Source organism: Juglans microcarpa x Juglans regia, chromosome 7S (genome assembly GCF_004785595.1).
Source record: "Juglans microcarpa x Juglans regia isolate MS1-56 chromosome 7S, Jm3101_v1.0, whole genome shotgun sequence".
Classification (NCBI taxonomy): domain Eukaryota; kingdom Viridiplantae; phylum Streptophyta; class Magnoliopsida; order Fagales; family Juglandaceae; genus Juglans; species Juglans microcarpa x Juglans regia.
The window spans coordinates 18,685,910-18,705,797 of NC_054607.1; the positions used below are offsets into that span (position 1 = coordinate 18,685,910).

A 19,888-nucleotide genomic window follows, 5' to 3' on the forward strand; every position below is an offset into this window, starting at 1 on the left:
ATGGCATGGACAAGTGAGATGGACCGCTGTCTTAGTGACATACTTGTTGAGCAAGTGAAAAAAGGAAACAGGATAGATGGCACTTTTAAAGCTGCAGCATACAGAGCAGCACTTACAGCCCTAAATGAAAATTTTGGGCTTGATCTGACAAAAGGACACATTCAAAATCGGCTAAAAACATGGAAGAAGCAGTTTGGGATTCTAAAGGAGCTCCTTCCTCATAAAGGATTTAGGTGGGATGAAACACAAAAGATGGTTATTGCAGATAATTCTGTATGGAATGACTATATCAAGGTATATTCATGCACTCTGATGCATACTGATTGAAATACTTCATGCACTCTAATGCATAATTATGCACTTGATCAGAGTAATACTGAATTTTTTTTAGTTGTGTTTGAAGAATGGAAAGCTAATATTATATGAAGAATTATGGCCAAAGGGGGAAACATGCATTTTTTGTCAAGAATCCTCATTCATGTGAAAGGTAGATAGGTTTAAGCACACACATTGTTCATCATTTCAGTCATATTGAAGAGAAGACTCACGTTTCTTTGCAATATAGTTCATTTGAATTAAGAAAAATGGTCTTGCAAATAATTGCTTTTGGAAGGTTGCAAGAGATGGAGGTGGTGAAGCCATGGAGAGAAGAAAGAAAATTAAGGTTTTCATCACATTCTACAACTTCTACCCCCAAATTGTTTTAGAATGAACAGAGTTGACCCTCCTACACTCATATGAGGTCATATGTTTATGAATGCCTGTGGAATAAAGTCACCATCATGCTACTAGGATTACATTTTAGAAAATGGGAAGGCACCAAACGAGTCAGACCATGATGAAAAATCCATTTAGGCAACTTAACTAATAGTCTAGCATACAGGAGCAACAGGAAAATATAAAAAATTTAAGTTGTTGAAATTCAAGTTTGAATCTTATAATTTCTACTACACTAAAGTGATAACTCTCTTGATAGGTAAATTTAACTAGGATTCGCAATGACCATCCTGAAATGAAGTGCAAGTATGTATTATGTTGTATTCAAATTTGGTCCTTTCCCTGCTGTTTTGGTAGTGCATGAGTATGACCTTATCATCTTGCTAAGTCTTCTGTTAACTCTACAGACTCACCCTGATGCCAGGATTTTCCGCAATAGACATATTCAGAACTACGATCAATTGTACATCATCTTTGGCGATTATAATGAGCCCGCGGCGGCTGTTGATGTCTCTTCTATTCAATGTGGTGTTATGGCAAAAGATCAAGGTAGGCACATGAGCTGGACAAATGAAATGGACAGCTGCCTTGCCAAAGTACTTGTGGAGCAAATGAAAATTGGAAACAAGAATAAATTAGATAAAAAATTCAAACCAGCTGCATTTGAAGTAGCTGTTTTGGCTATAAAGGAAAATTTTCACCTTGATTTGACGAAGGACCACGTTAAGAATCGTCTCAAAACATGGAAGAAACAGTATGATATTTTGCAAGAACTCTTGGACCAGAACGGTCTTGAGTGGAATGAGGGACGAAGGATAGTGATTGTAAATGATATATTGCATGGAATGAATATATCAAGGTAATAATGCACTTGACAGATTTGTTGTAGAAGAATCTCATATAGAAAGTTCCATGGAAATCTTTTTTATCATGATGCTTATGGGGGCCTTACCTATTTTTTGGACAGATAAACCCTGATGCTAGGCTTATTCAAGGACAAGCTATAAAAAACTATGAGGAGTTGTTATCTTTTGCTGCAACAATCCATCTGAAAGCTCGCTAAATATAGCCAAGAAAAAAAGAAAAGTACGTATCTTGGACGGATGAGATGGATCGATGCATAACACAGTTACTGGTCAAGCAAGTGATGCTGGGAAATAAGCTTGAGAAAAATTTTAAGTCTGCAGCTTATAAGACCTGTCTTTACAGTTCTAAATCAGAAGTTTGGGTTGGACTTGACAGTTGACAGGCGAAAACATAAGAAACCGATTGAAGACATGGAAGAAACAGTACGGACATGTGAAGGAACTCCTTTCTCATAGTAGGTTTGAGTGGGATGAGAGATCTAAGATGGTTTTCGCCAGCGACTCTGATTGGAATGAACACATCAAGGTACATTTTTATTTTCCTTCCGTGTTTTGCACACAATTTGTCAACTATTTATGTTCTGGTCCATTGTAGTTTGATCTGAAACTTCTAGTTTACAGGGTACCAATGATAAGATCCTTCGGATGTAAATGCTCCTCTGGAAATGCATCTCTTCATTTATTGCTGCATGCATGAGCTTATTTTGCAGTTCTTACGTTAAGCTCCGGTTTGGATTGAAAATTAAACTCAATTCATCTTAACTCATCTATCTCATTATTATAACTTTCTCAAATTTTCACATGATATATAATGAAGAATTTAACTTTTTCAAATTCTAAAATAATAATAATATTAAAAAATAATATTCTAATAACATTTATTCTACCATTCACATACTATCTCAACTCATCTCTTTTTCACCTTTCGTTTTCCTTTTTCCTTTCTCTTTTTCGAAGATAAAATTAAGAAAAGTGAATCCTAACCATGAATTTTGAAATGCTGAGTACACTATTAGCAGATAATTCTCCGAAGTTACTTCCATACACCTTGTACATTTTTTTTTTTTTTTTTTCTGTTTTGCATTGCTTAGTTAAGTGAATTCATTTCAGAGACACCGGCCCAGATGCAAAGCAATTAAGAGCCAGGTCTATTGAGAATTACGATGAGTTGCGAATGATCGTAGGCAATGAGCCATCAGATGGACATTTAAAAACGTGCAAACTTGATGTCAGTCCTGCTTTGGATGATAAAGAGGGCGACCGATGTTTGCTAATGAAGAAATGAGCCAGGATGATGCCAGTGATGGCGTGCAAGGTTCTTCTCACTTCTCAGCAGACAAGGGCTAGGCTGCCTTCATTTTCACCCCATACAGATCATTTATGTACGTAAAATGATTAAAGAATCTTTAAAAAATCCTCTCAAACATATTATGCAAAGGAAATGCAAAAGGCTTTTTAACCTTTCCGCTCGGACACAAGCTGGTGAAGGTATTCAAATAGATAATCCATCCCAGAAAGAACCCCAAATGTACTACCACTTGGACCTTTCGAACTGAACCGAACTAGGTAACTATAAGATCGTATAAAAATTGGAGCGAGGTGCAAAGATTACTTCATTTCCAGGTGGAAGGTTCTCTCTTCTTCATCAGTATCCTCGTCATCTTTTGATTCAAGTTCTTCAATATTATAATTTTGTTCATTCTCAATGTTACCTGCTAAATCCATCTAATTTGACTGATCAAAGACTTTGTTCCCACCATTATTTTGCACTTCGAACACCACAATTCAGACCCTACATGGAAGGCAAGAACATCCCATGCACCAAGCTGCCCAATAAAAGTGTTGTTGACATAGAGTATGCTTCACAGATGGGAGAAGACTGCTTGGTGGTGTAAAGTAACTGTGCTTTCCCGAGTCACGTCCGGATTACATGCGGGTGGGTCAAGACCTGGTAGAAACAACAAGAAAGACAGCAGCAGTGAGTGTATCGAATTGACCAGACAAATATTTGGATTTTGTCCATTATTTTTCACTTATCCACCACTCATTTGATGCCGAAGTACAAATTAAATCTATAACAAATGCTATAACCTGTGACAAACAACAGCCATGCACGATGAGTCACTGTCGAGAATCCACATCCCCAACTCTTGAAGCTGCATCTGAATTAAATTTGGACCTATCTCAGTAGACCAAAAAAGCATCTTCTTCCCATCCCCAAAAGAAGATTGATTAACACTATCCACACCAATCTTAACGCTGAAGCTTGTCTCGTCAACCCTCTTAATCCTCACACCCTTCTGTTCCATTAACTTTGCTGCCATATACACAAAATGAATTCCATCTCCAGGCAACGCCACTTTCCTCGAGTCGTCCACCATTGCTGTGATCTTGGACAATAAATCATCAACCCAGAATTTCTCAGCAGAAGATGAACCTCGAACATAAAAAAGTTTAAAGCTCTTCCCAACATAGAAATCATAGGTGGGATCAATGGTCTCGAGAAATAGGTCACTACGAACAAAAAGCATGTTTGCATCCACCATCCAAGAATTATACCTAAACCCCAAACAACTCTTGATTACATATGCCTTCACTAAAATCTCCTTGATCAGTTCCACATTGGAGTATCGAGATGGAATCGATTTGTACGCCTTAATATTATTAAAAAACTTGTCTGCATTAATCACCAGATGCCCCCTTCTTGAGAGATCAAGCAGCAAGTCAGATTCAGGGCCCATTAGTATGTAGTTCCAAATATTTAGCCTCTCAAAGTGACATAGCATGTTCCTGGTGACCGACTCTGATACTCCAAAGAGGCTTACAAAAATAATGGTTTCCTGTTTCTGCACAGCATAAAGAATAGAGCCAAGTTCATCAACGCTCCCTATAACTCTTCCAGGGTGTACTTCTCTGAAACAGAAATCGTACCATTTCAGATTACTCAAAGGCGGCATTTCAAACAGACTGAAAACAAGGGAGGTTTCATCCAACAATTGAGAATCAGGCCCAGCTGTTTTCCCATAGTTAACACCAGCATCTCTGTGAGAGACACTGAGCGCTCTCTCACGTAAAAAATTGGTGTAGATATTAAAATAACCACGAGAATGAATAAATTTAATGAACCAAGGAGTCCATATTCTCTCTCCCATCTTCTTGTACCACCCAGTTGTCACCTGTGATTTCAGATTTAATTGAGATAATATGTAGCACCATAAGACATTACCAAGAAAGCCAGAAATCAAGAAAATATGAATGAAATTTAAATCTAATTACCATCCCATCGAGAAATGGCTTAATTCCCTTGGCCTTGTGTTTGTCATACCACAACCTGAATTCTTTCCAAGGTTTTGGAAAGAGAAGCTGACCCCAAGTGCCAACTATCTGGTAGAAAAAAAGTCGTGTTTCGCTATCCAGTTGTATTTTGTTTCCATGTTTACCTGTAATCAGCAAACGATAGAACTGAAGGAAAATCATATAAGGATCTAATTTAATAAACTGCAAGTACAAGAAATGTAAGAAGGGCCATTGTCAGAATAATACCGTACAAGCATAGAAAGAGGGGCAGAGGGGGGAGGGGGAAGGAAGGACGTTGATTTTTTTTATAGGTAATCAAGATTTTTTATCATAAGAAAAGGAGGCATAGCCCAAGTACATAGGATGTATACATGAAAAGTACCTAACTAGGGCTTACAACTATGGAAGGACATTGATATAATAGTCTTCGATTGCAGAAAGAAAAATAAAACGTAACATATGGCCAATCAACCAGGTCATGAATGGCACACACCATGAAACCAAAACCAAACATTGAAAACTCAGAACTTCCATTGAAGAGAGAGACAGAAAAGTTTGGCTCTATAATTTAGTATAAAAAACTGCTTCAACAGGCAAAAGATTCTTCACTAATTTCGTTGAGTTCTCTCTATTATCTCACTGCAAATCGCGGGCCTAATATTTCAGTATAATGTCTCAGGTAACTCGTAATTTGTAAAAAAAATATTACACACACATCTACATATATATATATATGTATGTATGTATATTAATATAAATACACAAAATGACGTTTGGCACAAAGATAAAGATGGCATGAGGAAGTCCTAACACCTAGGAAAAACCTCGTTAGGCTAAATAAGTTCATAGGATAAAATCAAAAATAGGAGAGTTCGTCGAGTTAGGTAAACCTCCCCAAGTATAAGTTCCTGGAGGTAGGAAGGGTTACTCCAGCTAGCAGAAGAACTGCTTATGACCCAGTGAATCTGCTCTCCTACTAAGCATTAACAATAACGGCTATTAATTGGGATTGTAAAACTTTATGGTTCTTAATCCTAAATTGGAAATCTTAGAATATAGTATCTATTAACAACTTTTCAGATACACATTCTACAATATTTTCCATTGTACGGATTTTTCAGTAATCTTAGTATGGTATCAGGAACATTAATTTTTTCTCGATAGTGAACTCCAAAGTCAGTCTCTTTACAAAATCATTTCTTTTTTCCTGAGGAAAACTAAATATTAATATTCACCTATTAAACTATGTATATAAATCTATAAAACACTAAAACATTGTCCTCTTTCATTTAACTTTCGGTAATTACAATTGGTTTTCAAAAATCGATATATAGATCTCAGTCTCCAAAGTAGACTCCTCAAATGATAGGTTACTAGAACTCTAGTCTAGTAAACAAAATGGTACCTGGGACGAACCTTGGTCTCTGCAGTGAAGCCCCGTAGACGGACGGACTAAAATTTGAAGCATTATAATAGAAATTCAATAACAAACTCCTAAGAAACTTGTAGTAGAGCGGCGAGACCTCCAAATCATCTTCGACCACGAAAGCGAACTCGTCGTCGGAGCTCGGCCACCACGCCTCCAACCACTGCGCCTGCAAGCCCACGTTCTCGGTCCGATAATGCACGAGCTTTTCCCCGAACCTCCACTCGAACGCATCCACGAAGCCCAGAATCCGATGCGAACCGTCCAATTTGTTGTCCAATTGAAGGGAGTCGTTGTTTCCGGGGGCGAAATGATCAATGTAAATATGGAGATGGACGCGGTCGGAGAGGTAGTCGGCGGCGGCGAGTGACCGGAGGCACCGGGAGAGCGAGTCCAGGCGGTTGAAGGCGAGGACTTTGATAATGAAAGTGAAATTCGGGGAATTAGGAAAACGAGGATTAGCGATGAGATTAGATTTTTGAAGGGAATGGATGAAATTAGTGTTAAAGTTAGGGGAGGAGAAGTAGGAGTGGCATAAGAAGAGGAAGAAGAAAGCGGAGAGGGAGAGAAAAAGAAGAGGAAGGAAGTGTCTTTTCGGACCCACCATTTTTGCTAGGGTTTGAGAGGCTCCGAGAGTTCTACTGAAAGCTTCAATGGAGAAGAAGAGTTGAGTTGAGTTCAGACTGGGGAAGCTGTACGAGATCAGGGACTCGGTCACACGGAGCGTCCATGAGAGAGCCGATCCCCAATTTTTATCAGACGAGGTCGGTCCGATCTAAATTTTTTTCCTTTTAAATGAGGAAATTAGATTAATAAAATTAAAAAGTAAAATAGCAAGAAAACCCAACGGATGAAAGAAAAATACTGAATTATACAAAATTAAATTTATAAATCGACGTAATTTAATATTATATATCATATTTTAAAATTATTTTTATTATAAAATAGATTTAACGAATCTTATCAAATCATGTCCTGTCCTGCAATTTCAATCTTATAATTTAAGGATCATCCAAATCAAATTGTAAAATACAATTATAAATTATTATATTATTAAGCATACAATTTCCTTAACTTAAATAACAAAATTTGAATTGTAAGATTTATATTTTAAAATTTTTTTTTCAAATCAAATTATATGGTATAAGCACTTTATTAAATATGTCATCCACGATAACTTATAAATAGAATTTTTTTTAAAATTATTCATATTCGAGGCTATCTTCGACGAACTCTTCTATTGTATCTTTTTTAATATATATAACCTTTTGATCTCATTCACAGTTCAAGAAACTGAAAACAACTTGCAGCAAACACTATCAAGCACTTAGTACAATACAAAGAACCAATTAGAAATCAGCATCTACAATCACCCTATTTGAAATAAAATCAGGATAGGAGTGCCACCATTGTGTCATATGTTCAATCCTTTTTTCATGTTGAGCTAATAAATATGTTGCTTCATTACCATGCCTTCTCACACCAATAACCTCATTATCCTGAAAACATTGTAGGAGATGAAATTTCCATTATCAAAGACCCCTAAGTAGTAAAATTAGATTATAGGACTCTATCACTTCAATAACTAGCAAAGAATCCCTGATTAATATTAGAGCAGTGCTACCCTATAGCTCAGAGTAGCCCACTGCAAGTTACCGCTAGGCCAAAATTAGGTTTTTATTTTTTTTCAATTTTTTTTCATATTTTTTAATCATTTTAAAATATTTTAAAAAATATAAAAAAAATATTAATACACTAATAGTCACTTCCTTAATTATTAAATAAAGAAAAAAATTTAAAAAAAAATTAAAATAAATGAGGAGTCAAAATAAGGCGTCAAAGTTACATTTTTGTTAATATTAAACTAGAATAGCCCAATTGTAAAATCGTCTGCAAACCTCTCAAAACAGCTAAACCTTCTATGTCATCCACAGTATAAAAAATAAAAATAAAAAATAAAAAATTCAATTTACTTTACCTTATGGTGGAAATAGTTCCCATAAAGCCTCCCTTTTTCTCCATGTTAGCCAATTAAAGGGCATTATAATGCATTTTTATTGCAAGAAAATTATCAAACAAGGTTACAAGATAGACAGCCAAAGGTATATATACAACTCTCTCAATTGATGAAGTGTATTTATTTTGTAGGCTTCACGTCGTAATTAGACAAAATGGTTATGATTCTTGAGAGTGGTTAGTTGACTTTGCTGAAAAGATAAATATGCATTAAACTTATTTATATATATTCGATGTTTTTTATTATTATTTAAATCCCAACATCATTTAATATATTAAATAGTAAAAAATTTATTATTATAAATATAGCTCAAATCAAATCGCGTTAATTTATAAATTTATAAATGTAATAATTCTCAAATATTTAATTTAATATGATTACTCAGCAAAAGATCAATTCCTCTTCATTTGACATTCATACAGCCAAATTCCTGAATTCTAGGGCTTGAAGTGCATAAAGAAATTATTAATTAATAAAGATATGCATTTGATCTCCTTGGTGTTTTATACGCCACAAAGTAAAATACCAACAAAGTCTCAAATAATCAAAGCTGATATATCTTATATTAATTTATATTCCTGAATTTTGAAATCGTACCTGCATGCGTACTCCCACATGTCATAATTAGAAACTCTTGCTCCAAAAAATAAAAATATAATCTTGATCGTCCGACCTTTGTGTTATATAGGTACCTTATAGCTAACCATAATTCAGAGTACTACTACGTACTATAATTAATGCACGTGTTAGTTTCGATAGTTTTGAATCTAAAGTATAAAATTACAGATAATTTATGTACGTATTAAAAGTGGATTTAATACAAAATAATCAACAAAAATACTCATTTATTATATAGATTTTTTTTTTTTTTTTTTTTTTGTATTTGTTAATTAGCAAGAGATGGGAAACCTCCATTTGATTGAATAGTACTTGATCAAACTCAAGAAGCTCTCAACTTCAATTAGATAATAAATCCATGCAGTACCACTACTCTATCTAATTAAACAGCTTTGCTCAAAAAACAAAAACAACAACAATAACAATAACAACAATATTACTGTTGCGGAGAGACGGATTTTCAAATAATATTATAACGTTATGATCAAGAGATTAATTTTTAAAATATTACCGTTGAGAGAAGATCATCATGTATATATATATATATATATATATATATATATATATATATATATTAATCTTTAAATACAATTTTTAGGAATACAAGAAGTTTAAAAAGAATAATATTAGGCATCTCACAAACTCACGTGTAATTTAATAATAGGCGCGCGCCTACCATGCAAGATGGTTTTGAAGATATACAAAAATCCATCTTGATTATATGAATATTATAACTCCATATCTTGAGATTTGCTTTGATTTTCTTCGATCTCAAGATATACGAAGATCTTTGCAGTATAATCTTTATGTGTATGTTGCACTTCTCTAAACAAAAAGAAAAAGTGATCTACATGTATTCAAAATTTAGTAGAATTTTTATATTTTATTTATATTTAATTGTAAATGGATAAGTAATAAAATGTAATTCGAACTCCCAACTGCCTTTAGGATTTTTCTCAAATTAAGATGTTTCAGGATGAGATCTCAGCCACTCTATCCTTTATTTAAACACAACATAACGTACATTCATTCCCCACAGAAAGTTGCCTTCTCTTTTCTTTTCTTCTCTTCTCTTCTCAACGTGCAGAACTTCATAAATATGGGTACTGCATCGTGCTTGTTAACAGTAGTCTTGGTTCTTCTGAGTATTGTTGGTTTCTGTCATGCTGGTGTAACCAGTAGTTATGTTCGGAAAGCTGAGGCATCTCCTGACTTGCCGAAAGAAGCATTTCCTCCTCCTCCAGGATTCAATGCACCAGAGCAGGTATTAAACCTTAATTTACCATATACTTGTTGCATTAATCTCAATATCTTTTATTAACACCTAAGTGCGTGCATGCGTGCATGTTAACTATTGACGTTCAAACATTATTAAATCCATGTTCAAACGTTATACTATCTTTACGTTCCAACATTCAGTCATTACGTTCGAATATAGATTTATACGTTTGAAGTTCAGTAACATGGGAACATTTGTTGGTATATTCGAACGTACATCTTGTGACGAAAATCAAAGGTCACCAAAAGTTGATCACGTTTGGCACTTCAATTGAACTTTAGGTCACAAACTGACAAAAAAAAAAGATTTTATGACGATTGAATAGTAAACGGACACAACATCTATTTGGTGACATGTTTCTTGTGTCAGTAGGTGTTTTTCATCACACAAAAGATTGTGTTGGTTTTTTTTTTTTTTTTTTCGTTTCATCTGTCACCAAAGCTATGATCTGTGTTAGTATAATATATATATATATATATATATATATCAAATTTCTAAAACTCTGAAATTTGCTATATGTGCAGGTTCATATAACCCAAGGAGATAGTGGAGGACAGGGTGTGATTATTTCATGGGTTACACCGTTAATGTGGCATCCGAATTTTGTGACCTATTGGGCAGCAGAGGGCAACCTCATGAATTATAAGCTTACTGCTCCGGCCAAAATCACCTCTTACAAATACTATACATATACTTCTGGTTACATTCATCATGCCACCATTAAAGGATTAGAGGTTAATTAGTCATTGGTTTTTTAATTAATTTCTAGACAGTTCATCTTTGAGATTATGTATCTATGATCTATATACAATAAAATGTTCATACCCCTAGCTATCTGCAGATATGCAATTGATATATATTAATCTCATTTTAGGCCATACCTGACATGATTTTTTTTTTTTTCCTCTTTTGGTATATATGCTCAGTATGACACCAAATACTTTTATGAGATCGGGATTGGCGAGTGTGCCCGTCAGTTCCACTTCAGAACTCCTCCCAAAGTGGGGCCAGATGTTCCATACACATTTGGCATTATTGGTCAGTAGTAAGAATTGTTTTGTTTTGTTGTTGTTTTGTTTGGTTTTTTTAGCACTCAAGCAGTAGCCATATATATGTTGAGAAGTCCACGTGACTTATGATGTTTATAAGGAATTATCTCCTTTCTCGTATTAAACCTTTTATGGAGAGAAATAGATGTCTCTATATGATATTGAACAGGTTAACCTATGATTGATGATAGGCTCCTGCAACTTATCCACAATGATGATACCAGAAATACCAGCCACATGTGAGGGGCGTGTTGAGAAGTTCCACGTGGTTTAGGAACAAATTCATCCTAATCTTTATAAAAAATTACCTCACTCTTTCTATTAGGTCTTTTACAAAAAGAAATGAGTGTATCTATAATATAATAAAACAATCTGCCTAATTTGCAGGTGATTTGGGACAGACAAGTAATTCTAATGAGACGCTTGAGCATTATATTGCCAACCCGACTGCGCAGACTATGTTGTTTGTAGGTGATCTTTCTTATGCAGATGATCACCCAAACCATGACAATGAGAGATGGGACACATGGGGCCGCTTTATTGAGAAGAGTGCTGCGTATCAGCCATGGATTTGGACTGCTGGCAATCATGAACTTGATTATGCTCCACAAATTGTAAGACTTTCTACCTTTAGGAATTAAGAACCTCATTTTATTTTCCCTTGCCTTTTCGTGTATATAGAGTGAGGCAATCATTGAAAGTGTAAAACTTGAGAGCAAGATCTTGATCAGTACTAATAACCTGTATCTAGTTCAAAAGAACTTTCATACTAGATATATATCCTCGTACTTTATACGTAGCTTTGGTGCATGGTTGATGTTCAAAGTGAGAATATTCTTTGGTTTTTGAACAGTATTTTCTGAATCCTTTACATTAACGTGTTTTTATTTATGTAATTTCAGAAAGAATATGTTCCTTTCAAGCCCTATATGAACAGATACCACGTGCCCTACAGATCATCGCAGAGTACATCCCCACTTTGGTATTCCATCAAGCGTGCATCTGCACACATCATTGTCCTCTCTTCTTACTCAGCATATGGTATGAATAGAGAATAGTATAATATTCTGTACGTAGAAGCAAGTAAAGTGGCCCGGTGTCATCATGATATTTACTACTTTCTGTTTTTGTACAGGTAAATACACTCCTCAATACACTTGGCTCCAAAAGGAGCTCACCAAAGTTAATCGAGCTGAAACTCCTTGGCTTATAGTTCTTCTTCACTCACCATGGTATAACAGCAACAACTACCATTATATGGAAGGAGAAAGCATGAGAGTGACTTTTGAATCCTGGTTTGTTGAAAGCAAAGTTGACATTGTTTTTGCTGGTCATGTTCATGCCTATGAGCGTTCAGTAAGCCTCCTTGATTTGTCAAATGGTCATGAATAAATCCCCTAATAAAATCATTATATATTTTTCTAATGTATTAATTATTGCAGGAGCGAATATCGAATGTGAGGTACAATATAACAGATGGACTCAGCACGCCAATAAAGGACCAATCTGCACCAATATACATAACAATTGGAGATGGCGGTAATGTTGAAGGCATTGCTGACAGGTATAGTAAAATTGGATAATTATCTGTATCGATCTGCGCTACAAGAAAAATAAGCATTTGTGATGGATTATTTGCGACGATAATGACTATTTGCAATAAAAACAGATTACTAATAGCAGGAAATAGTCATTTTTGTAGGAAATAGATGGTTACAAATAAGCGATTTTCTTGTAACATGCTACTGATCCCTTACTCTTTTATTTATATCTCCCAATTGTTTTCTGCATGCAGTTTTACTGACCCACAACCAAGTTATTCTGCATTCCGGGAAGCAAGCTTTGGGCACGCAATTCTGGCTATAAAGAATAGGACCCATGCCCACTATACTTGGCACCGCAACCAAGATAGTAATGCTGTTGCTGCTGATTCTCTTTGGCTATACAACAGGCACTATTATCCAGTTGAAGAGCTTAGTCATTAATTAGGAGGCACTAAAGTCCTAGTCCATTTTTCATTTAGACTGCCAATTTGGTGCAGCTTGGTTTTTCATGTTTGTTTAGATTGTCTCGGTTTTAATCATTGTCAAGTTAAGTTTTTCTGGGTAGTAGTATTTATAATGCAAATAATTTGAACTAATGTCAGATAATTTGGTAGCCAGCAGCTCTGTCTTTGGAAGTCAAATCATGATCAGGTTTCCCCAATCCATTCATTCATCTCTTGAGAGCCCAAGGCTTCCTCCAATATTTCTGCTTCATTCATCTCTTGAGAGCCCACAAAAACTTTTCCTTTTCAACAATCAGCTAATGCTGAAGTACCACCACCTATTTCAAAGTTTGGCAGAAAGTCGGATGCACTGTAGGGCATATACTTTTAACTGCTCCTCGTATCATCAAATTAACTGCTAGAGTTAGGAAGTAATGGTTGATAGATAGTGGCATAGCCAGAACTTTCTCCATCTTTGTTTTCAGAACAAAGAAAAATGAGATCTTACCAACTTTATTCCCCTTAATAAACAGATATTGCAGCTTGTCTACTTTACAATTGACAGGATTTGTCAGTCTATCTTGCTCTGCACTTTGAAAAGTATTTGTGGTTGATGTTTAACAATAATATGGCATTTATCACCTCAAAGATTTCTAAAAGCAATCTATATGCCAAGTTACTAAAAACTCTGGTTTGATAGTGCGCGCGCATGAAAAGAATATCATCAAACACTTGTGTAGTATGACTTTGATGAAGTCTAGTATACTTCAACCAAGCTAAACCAGGCTTCAAGCTAAGGGACAATCAGTAGGCTCCTGACTAGAATAACATTGTCATCAGGGAACATGGTGTTCTTGAAAATGTTAAATAAGATAGCACCTATAATCAAGTAACCAGGTTATTGAGTCGAACTGACACTGCCTGAATAGATCAGGAGCTCGTGGCACAGTGACACAATGAAATGAGGCTTCTCTTCGAAATGGTGAAATATGTGGCTTATTTATCAATCCATAAAGCTATTCATATAGTAGACTAATTACTAACCAAGTATACAATATGGAAGAGTTCTCCGGTGGATTTTTAACCTGCCAGGCTTGGGATGAGAGTCTCTCACAAAAACTGATGCTATTGCCAGAAACTGAAGAAGAAGCTATATATATGAGGTGTTTGTAAACCGAGCTGGATATTTCTTTATGTGTAATTAATGGTTTCAGAGGGAAGATGCAGATGATCGGGTTTGCAAAATCTCCAGTCCAAAAGGTATTTTCTCTTTATTACTAAATTTGTTTTCAATATTTTAGAAGGTAATCTAATTATAGGTTTGTTTTACATAATGAATGTTCATCTGTTCATCAATCTTCTTCATATCAACTCACATGAGAAGAATGTGAAGTTCAATCAAGTTTTCAAGCATCTAATTGACATCGGACTTTGATTATGGGAGCTCAAACTTTCTATGATAATAGATATGTGAATGAAATTGAGAAATAAAAAAAAAAAAAAAATGTCTCTCATCCACCTAGTTAAAAAATAACTTTTACATCCCGTTTGGTTTTACAAATGGTCTCGTTAACCCATCTCATCTCAACATTTAAATATTATTGAAACACAAATATTTTTCAATTTTTAATTTTTAATTTTTTATCTAATCATTACAATTTTTTTAAACTATGAAACAAAACATAAAAAATAATTTAAAATTTTCAAATCTCAAAATAAAAATAATATTATAACAATATTATAAATTTATAATATTTTTATTTAACTTTTTCTCTCTCCTTTTTCAAAACTTCAAAAATATCTTAATTCAAATCATTCAATTACTATTCACAAACTATCTTATTATTATTCACAGATTTCTCATCTCATCTATTAATCCATTATTTGAATGTACATTATTTGCTCTAATAAAGTATCAATGGACATGCATCACATGATACAAGAAGGTAAGGAATCAGTGATTCCGAAAGTTAATTTAATCGCATATTCTAGGATTCTCATATTCTTATCCAGTTATCAGCTCGGATGTATACACGTTCGCTAGATAAAATGTGTTTGAGAATTCATGAGAGCAATGAGTTTTGCATGTTCGGACAATGGTGGTCCAAACATGTTTGACAAGAACGTCTGAATGCCTATTGCATAACAAATATCATTGATGAACGCTTGAACATGTTTGGGAACGAAGACGTATCCGCAATTCCCCCAGAGCTCTCTTCGGCCTGCTTTCTCCATCGCAGGTACCTCAGTGATTTCCTTTTTCTTTTTCTGAAATCTCCGCATTTCATTTCTACCCTAAAATCGATTCGTTGGTGTTTAAGATAAGCTGGTTAATTGGAAAAACCCATTACTTTCATGCCTACTGTCAAATTCCGTTTGGTTCCCGTGAAACTATAGGAAAATAATAAGAATAATAAAAAAAAAATCTTGATATGTTCACTGTAAAGATTGTATCTGGATCATTTATGATAAGAGCTAAGGAGTGTAAGGGCGGGGTTACTCAATTATCTAATAAGTCTCAGTGAAGTAGTCCCAGTCGTGGGGAGAATTTCATTTTCATCTTTCCTTTTGCTTTGAGAATCCCACGTCCTTCTTAGGATTTCAAGGAAATATTCCTCCTTTTTTAGCATCTTTAGTTGTATCTATAAATATGGACACACACCATAAGACATTGGAGGTGATGGCAGCCATATCCCGTGGTTAGCCCTTAAACCAGCAACCTCTATTGTGGTTTAGTTTATTGTACTTACACACCCCTTGCACCTCTATATATCTGTTTCGTAGTTAAAAACATGGAAGTTTATGCAACTGACGTGCACATGATGCTCCTGTTTCCTGATCGACCAAAACAATGTTGCCCTCAAAGCCTCAATTTATTTTATAGCCTTTAACCATAGGGATTGGCTAAGTGGTAAAGGACTTGGGTTTGTGGGTATGCTCCCCCAAGTCTAAAGTTTAAATCCCCTTGAATGCAAATAATCTTTAGGGGCCATCGGATTGAGAGATTTTTCTCTTGAATTATCTTAGATGCACTTGCAGAAACCTTCTTGCCGAGGGGAGGGCCTATACACCTTCAGAATTAGTCGGGACACTGATCCTGAACACCCAATGTCAATAAAAAAAATTATTTTATAGCCTTTGACTTCTTACTGCAAGGATGAAAACACCACTGCCCCTGTAGAGGCATAATTTCTTGCCTATTGTCTCATGGTTTTTTTTTTTTTTTTTAAAATCAATTCTTTTCTTTATTTTTATCTCAAGTGCATTGTTGCTTAAATTTTAGAGTTATGTCTTGTTTATTTAGCAAGAGATTTTACAGACTAGAAATTGAGGAAATATTTGAGATTGTCTTACTGCCAGGCAAAAAAAAATTCTTTTATATAGTTGCATGTGGATAAGCAACAGCAGTTTTTCTCCCTTAAAGCAGACTGTCAAATGGATAGGGAAAAAAAGGAAAGCAATGCACAGACTCTCTTCATTGGCTAGAATGGGATATGCCCCTGGAGTGAAGTATTGATATTTGAGCCTTAAGATGTTTAGTAATGTTCCACCACAATTAATGTAATGCACTTATGCAGTTTGCCTAGCATTGTTCATCGTTTACATGTAATAAACAGAACGTGATGAAAAAAATTTGCAGGAATCAAGAATATATTGTAAGGAGTACCAGTCTCACGTTTGCAATGCTGATGAGAAGGTAAAACACATGGCATGGACAAGTGAGATGGACCGCTGTCTAACCGAGATATATACTTGTTGAGCAAGTGAAAAAAGGAAACAGGATAGACAGCACTTTGAAACCTGCAGCATACAGAGCAGCACTTAAAGGGCTAAAAACATGGAAGAAGCAGTTTGGGAGTTTAAAGGAGCTCCTTGCTGATAAAGGATTTAGGTGGGATGAGACCCAAAAGCTGATAATTCTGTATGGAATCACTATATCAAGGTATATTCATGCACTCTGACGCATGATTATGCACTTGATCAGAGTGATACTGAATTGTTTTTAATTTTGTTTGTTTTGTGATCATATTTTACCTGCAGGCACACCCTGATGCCAGGCTCTTCTGAGCAAAGTTCATTGAAAAGTTTGATGTGTTGGGCATTATCATAGGCAACGATCAAGCTGTAGCAAGCTCTTTGATAATGATGCTGAAATTGATGCCGACTTGAGAGTCAGCAAGGAGGGGGGGTAGACACATAAATTGTGTCTAAGATTCAGATTGATGATCGGCCTACAAAAAACTTGAGGTGGACAGCAAGGAGGGGGTACACACTATAGATCTCGTTTGGATACAGAAATACTCTCAACTAATATCATCTAATCTTATCTTATAATTACAACTTTTTCAAATCTCTATACAAAATATAATAAACAATTCAAGTTTTTCAAATCCCAAAATAATAATAATATTAAAAATAATATTTTATTCAACTCATCTAAAATAATCTCATCTCATCTCATCTCATTATCCAAAATAACATTACTCTATAATAACAAAGCATGAGTATAACTACTCTTCTTCTTAAAATCATGCTTAAAAGCTGTCACACACCAGTTTGTAATCAAAATTGAAAAATTTTTAGATGAAAGAACAATATTTCTAACATTAGATTGAGGTTCCCATAAAGCCTCCCTTTTATCTCCATGTTAGCCAATTAAAGGCTATTAATAAAAAGTAATGCAGTTTATTGCAAGCAAAGGATCAAACAAGATAGACAACCAAAGGTCTACAACTCTCTCCATTGATGTAAGTGTATTTATTTTCTTGTTAGGCTTCACGCGGTATTAGACAGTCATAGGTGTTTTGATTATGATTATCGAGAGTGGTTAGTTCTGAAAAGACAAATATACATTAAACTTATTTATATTCTATGTATTTTATACGAGAAATGCTAGTTTATCGCTTGAGTTTATCTTCTCATTTTGACTGTTTATATATTTAATATTTTTTTATTTAATAATTAAGAATTTGACTTTTAGTGTATTTGTGTATTTTCTTTAAATATTTAAATATATTAAAAAATAAAAAATAAAAAGATAAATTTGTACTAGGCGGCACACCAAGCGATCATTGCTAGGCAGCAGCCTAGCACTGCTCATTTTATAATGGAAAAAGCTAGGGATCCCGCTGGGGGATTCCACTGTAACCTACTGTTTTCCTTTTTTTTTTTTTTTATATTTTATATTTTTTACTTAGTGATTAAGAAATTATTTTTTTAATAATATTATAAATTATTTTTTAAAATATTTTTAAGTATTAAAAAATGATATGAAAAAAAAAACCAAAAAAAAAATTGAAATGGCGAAACGAGAGCCCCAACGGTGGGTGTAGATTCACCCTTTTATAATTATTTAAATCCTGACATTACGCAACTTTATATACCAAGAAATATTTACTTGAAAAAAAATCAATATGTTTAATACAATTAACTTTTTATGAATTCTTTTTCTCTCTTTAGAAGGGATTGAAAATAACGAGGACCGGATCCAATAACATTTCTTAGAATTAAGAAATGTTATACACCACGTTCATTATTTTATTTTTATTTTATTGTATAAAATGTGATACATTTATTACTTTTAAATGATAAAAAATATTCAATAAATAATTATTTAATGATGATAAATATGTCACATCTTATACAGTAGGATGAAACTATGGTGCCTAAAATTTTTCTTATTATAAAGTAAATATGAAATCTTACATCAAAACTAATATCTTATATTCTTGATTTGTGAAATTGCAGGATCCATCCCAAACTAACAATTTAGGCGACATACCAAAATTAGATAATCTTGCTAAAAGAAAATTACAAGGATAATCTTGATCATCAACCTTCATGAAGTGTGTTATCTAATAGCCAACTATAATTGAGAGGTGTAATTTGTTCATTTTGGATTTAAAGTATAACATAACAGATAATTTATGTATCCACTAGTAATCATCTATTATATAGGTATTTTTTTAAAGATAATTTTTCCATAAGAGATACAAAAAATGTTCAATATCATTTAATTGAATAGTTGCTTTTGTTGGGTTTATGGAATTTGATTATTTTTGTAGTGGCTCAATTTGATGATTCAAACCCGACAATGATTCGTTACGATTTTTTGGTGAAGTTTAATGAGGCTTGGGTTGATAGGCCCAAGCCGAAGTGAACATGCCCAAGTCTCATGGGGTCTAGGGGCAACTTCTTAGGAAAAAATTTTTTGACCCAGTTTATGACTTGAGAGACGCTAGACAAAAAGTTCGCTCAACTTTAGTATGACATGTTGCTTGAGCGAAAATTAAGTAAAGAGTTCGCTTGACTCTTGCTCGAAATATCGCTCAAGTGAACTTTAGATGGAGAGTTCGCTCAAGACTCGCTCGACACCTCACTCAAGTGAATAAGGCGATGATAATTATGATATTAGGGTTTTAGCCGTACAATTATATAAATATGTTTATTATGAACAATATGGTTGTGATGAACATTAAATTTTGCCCCATAGTATACTTTGCTTCCTTGAGATAGTAAAATTTTCTGCAGTTTTGTAGACATAGATACATTATCGAGTCAAGTAAATTTTTATGTCGTGTGATTAATTTCTGTTTTACTTTATTTTATGGTAAATGTGAGATAACAAATAT

The 19,888-nt window shown here is 34.3% G+C and overlaps 3 protein-coding genes across 3 annotated transcripts; 2 read left to right on the forward strand and 1 right to left on the reverse strand.

Annotated features, from left to right (window-relative positions):
* Positions 1-2,868, forward strand: LOC121240896 (L10-interacting MYB domain-containing protein-like). Its single transcript, XM_041138418.1, has 3 exons — positions 1-294; positions 1,125-1,576; positions 2,694-2,868. The coding sequence occupies exons 1-3, from the start codon at positions 1-3 to the stop codon at positions 2,866-2,868; spliced, it is 921 nt and encodes a 306-aa protein (XP_040994352.1).
* LOC121241280 lies at positions 2,709-7,079 on the reverse strand. The gene is made up of 4 exons (XM_041138982.1): positions 6,286-7,079; positions 4,860-5,023; positions 3,675-4,759; positions 2,709-3,531 (listed from the first exon to the last, which is right to left on the reverse strand). The coding sequence occupies exons 1-4, from the start codon at positions 6,911-6,913 to the stop codon at positions 3,525-3,527; spliced, it is 1,884 nt and encodes a 627-aa protein (XP_040994916.1). The 5' UTR covers positions 6,914-7,079; the 3' UTR covers positions 2,709-3,524.
* A 2,896-nt stretch (positions 7,080-9,975) lies between these two features.
* On the forward strand, positions 9,976-13,919 carry LOC121240316 (purple acid phosphatase 5-like). Its single transcript, XM_041137721.1, has 8 exons — positions 9,976-10,205; positions 10,745-10,954; positions 11,147-11,258; positions 11,657-11,883; positions 12,172-12,310; positions 12,405-12,625; positions 12,712-12,833; positions 13,065-13,919. The coding sequence occupies exons 1-8, from the start codon at positions 10,041-10,043 to the stop codon at positions 13,252-13,254; spliced, it is 1,386 nt and encodes a 461-aa protein (XP_040993655.1). The 5' UTR covers positions 9,976-10,040; the 3' UTR covers positions 13,255-13,919.
* Positions 13,920-19,888: the final 5,969 nt, after the last annotated feature.